We start from the raw sequence: 2554 nt of genomic DNA, 5'->3' as shown, positions 1-2554 counted from the left end.
CGAACGATGCCCAGCGCTGAAAGCAGGGGGGGGTGGCAGCCACGGCTGTCACCCAGGCCCTGAACGATCTGCTGCAGCACATCAAGCAGCACGCCTTGGGTGGGCAGCCCATTGGGCGCTACGATCAGGCCACCGACACCATCCTCAACGTCACCGAGAACATATTCAGCTCTATGGGCGATGCTGGTGAGAGCAGTTGATGGCACGCGGGGCAGAGCGCAGTGGTTGGGGAAATATCGGGAAGCCTGTGGGACTTGCTAACAGGCCACTCTTCCTTTCTGCACCAGGGGAAATGGTACGGCAGGCTCGTATTCTAGCCCAGGCCACCTCCGACCTCGTCAATGCCATCAAAGCCGATGCAGAGGGAGAGACGGACCTGGAAAATTCACGCAAGCTGCTAAGTGCAGCCAAGATCCTGGCCGATGCCACTGCCAAGATGGTGGAGGCTGCAAAGGTCAGTGGCATCCCCCAGCCCCATCCAATGCTGTCAGCTCAGTGCTGTCAAGGGGACAAGCAGCCCTTAGGCGAGGGAGCAGTTCCCAGAGCGAGGTCCTGCACTGAGCTCAGGATGTGTGTGATGGACTGGGGGCTCCTCCTGGAGCTGTGGGTGGCAGCAAAGGATTTGTTAGCTCTTTGGCTGCTGAACTCTCCCAGAGAGGCTTTGGGCATCTCCCCAGCACTGCAGGCAGCCGGACTGCGTGGGAGTGCACCCCAGTGTCAGACCAAAGCATGGCTGCTGCTTCAGCGGGTAAGGGACCCGATGGCTCCTTCGAGGTGTAACGGGTTTCCTCTTTCTCCAGGGAGCTGCAGCCCACCCGGACAGCGAGGAGCAGCAGCAGCGGCTGCGCGAGGCAGCAGAGGGGCTCCGCATGGCAACCAATGCTGCAGCCCAGAATGCCATCAAGAAGAAGCTCGTGCACAAACTGGAGGTGAGATGCTGGGCCAGGGGGGCATGGAGCTCAAGCAGCCAAAGTCAGAAAGACCTGGCTGGGACCCTCCACATCCGTGTGCTTTCCAGAGGGAAAGTCCTTTCCATGCACAGTTCCATGCTGCATCCGCAGAGACCTCTCCACTGCTCCCTTCCCTTGTGCACACCGTGTTTGGGATTCCAGGCATCAACGGTGCAGGGAGCACTCTGATGTCACCGGGAGGAGAAGTTTAGGGGGAGCTGGGCCCTGGTGCATGAGTGGGGAGGCTTGGGGCAGGTTCCCCCATTGCTAGTGCTAACTTGTGCCTCCCCCTGCCAGCATGCAGCCAAACAAGCTGCTGCCTCTGCCACCCAGACCATCGCCGCTGCACAACATGCTGCCTCCTCCAACAAGAACCCTGCAGCGCAGCAGCAGCTGGTGCAGAGCTGCAAGGTAAGGACCTGGGACTGATCCTGATGTCTCCTGTGCTGCCTCTCTCTGTCCCTTCTCCCATCAGCCATGGTGGGACTTGGTGCTCAGCTGCAGTGGGCAGGCAGGACTGTGGGGTCCTCACACAGCTCCCCCAAGAGCTGATCTTTGATTCATTGGTCCTGGATTAGACCTGCCTCCTCCTAGCTGAGCCTCTCCAGTGACTCTCCTTTCTGTCAGGTGGTGGCAGAGCAGATCCCAATGCTGGTGCAGGGCGTACGAGGAAGCCAGTCCCAGCCAGACAGCCCCAGTGCCCAGCTGGCTCTCATTGCTGCCAGCCAGAACTTCCTGCAGGTACTCATGCTACCCAGGGCCTCCCATGCTGGCTCTGGCGTTACAGCTTTCCTACCATGACCAACCCTCCTAAGGCTGGGAAACGCACTGCATATGGGCAGCAGAGAGATGCTGCACAGTTGTCCCCTTCTCATGGCTTTTTCTTTTGTCCCATCAGCCCGGTGGAAAGATGGTAGCTGCAGCCAAGGCCACTGTCCCCACCATCACAGACCAAGCCTCTGCAATGCAACTCAGCCAGTGTGCCAAGAACTTGGCCGCAGCTCTGGCTGAGCTCCGCACAGCCGCCCAGAAGGTGAGAGGTTGGGTCCTGACCCACACTGGGACCCCAGCTTTGCAGAGCAGGGAGGGAATAGTGGGGACAGCCCAGTGGCAAGTCATGGTCTCTGCCACAGCAGAGTGAGCCCAGCAGTCGCTTTGCTTACCTTCCCTTCTCCCCCACTGCAGGCTCAGGAGGCATGTGGACCACTGGAGATAGACTCCGCATTGAGTCTGGTGCAGAGCCTGGAAAGGGACTTGCAGGAAGCCAAGGCAGCTGCCCGTGATGGCAAGCTCAAGCCTCTGCCAGGAGAAACGGTGAGGGCACAGGGAAGGTGTCATGGGGTGATGAGGGGTGGGTGCTGGGGTGGGAGAGCCATGAGGTGGAGGCTGGAGGTACACAGCATGTATACCAGCATGTCCTCACTTACCTCCCTGCAGATGGAGAAGTGTGCCCAGGACCTGGGGAACAGCACAAAAGCCGTCAGCTCCGCCATCGCTCACCTCCTGGGAGAGGTGGCCCAGGGCAATGAGAACTACACAGGTACCAGCCTCTGTGCCGGGCCTGGGAGGGTGGTGGAGGCTGCGGCAGCAGCCCACGACCCCCT

The 2554-nt window shown here is 60.1% G+C and overlaps 1 protein-coding gene across 1 annotated transcript in view; it reads left to right on the top strand.

Annotated features, from left to right (window-relative positions):
- TLN1 (talin 1) overlaps nucleotides 1-2554 on the top strand; it is a gene marked incomplete at its 3' end in the record, with an annotated part of 29105 nt that overhangs the window by 11537 nt on the left and 15014 nt on the right. The window contains 8 exon segments of the mRNA XM_010134021.1: nucleotides 20-186; nucleotides 288-454; nucleotides 801-929; nucleotides 1248-1361; nucleotides 1578-1691; nucleotides 1849-1983; nucleotides 2136-2264; nucleotides 2388-2490. Of these exon segments, the coding sequence (XP_010132323.1) occupies nucleotides 20-186; nucleotides 288-454; nucleotides 801-929; nucleotides 1248-1361; nucleotides 1578-1691; nucleotides 1849-1983; nucleotides 2136-2264; nucleotides 2388-2490 (1058 nt within the window).

Source organism: Buceros rhinoceros, unplaced genomic scaffold, assembly GCF_000710305.1.
Source record: "Buceros rhinoceros silvestris isolate BGI_N320 unplaced genomic scaffold, ASM71030v1 scaffold3804, whole genome shotgun sequence".
Taxonomy (NCBI): domain Eukaryota; kingdom Metazoa; phylum Chordata; class Aves; order Bucerotiformes; family Bucerotidae; genus Buceros; species Buceros rhinoceros.
The sequence above is the reverse complement of the archived record's forward strand: the minus strand, read 5'-3'. Positions and strand labels throughout refer to the sequence as shown.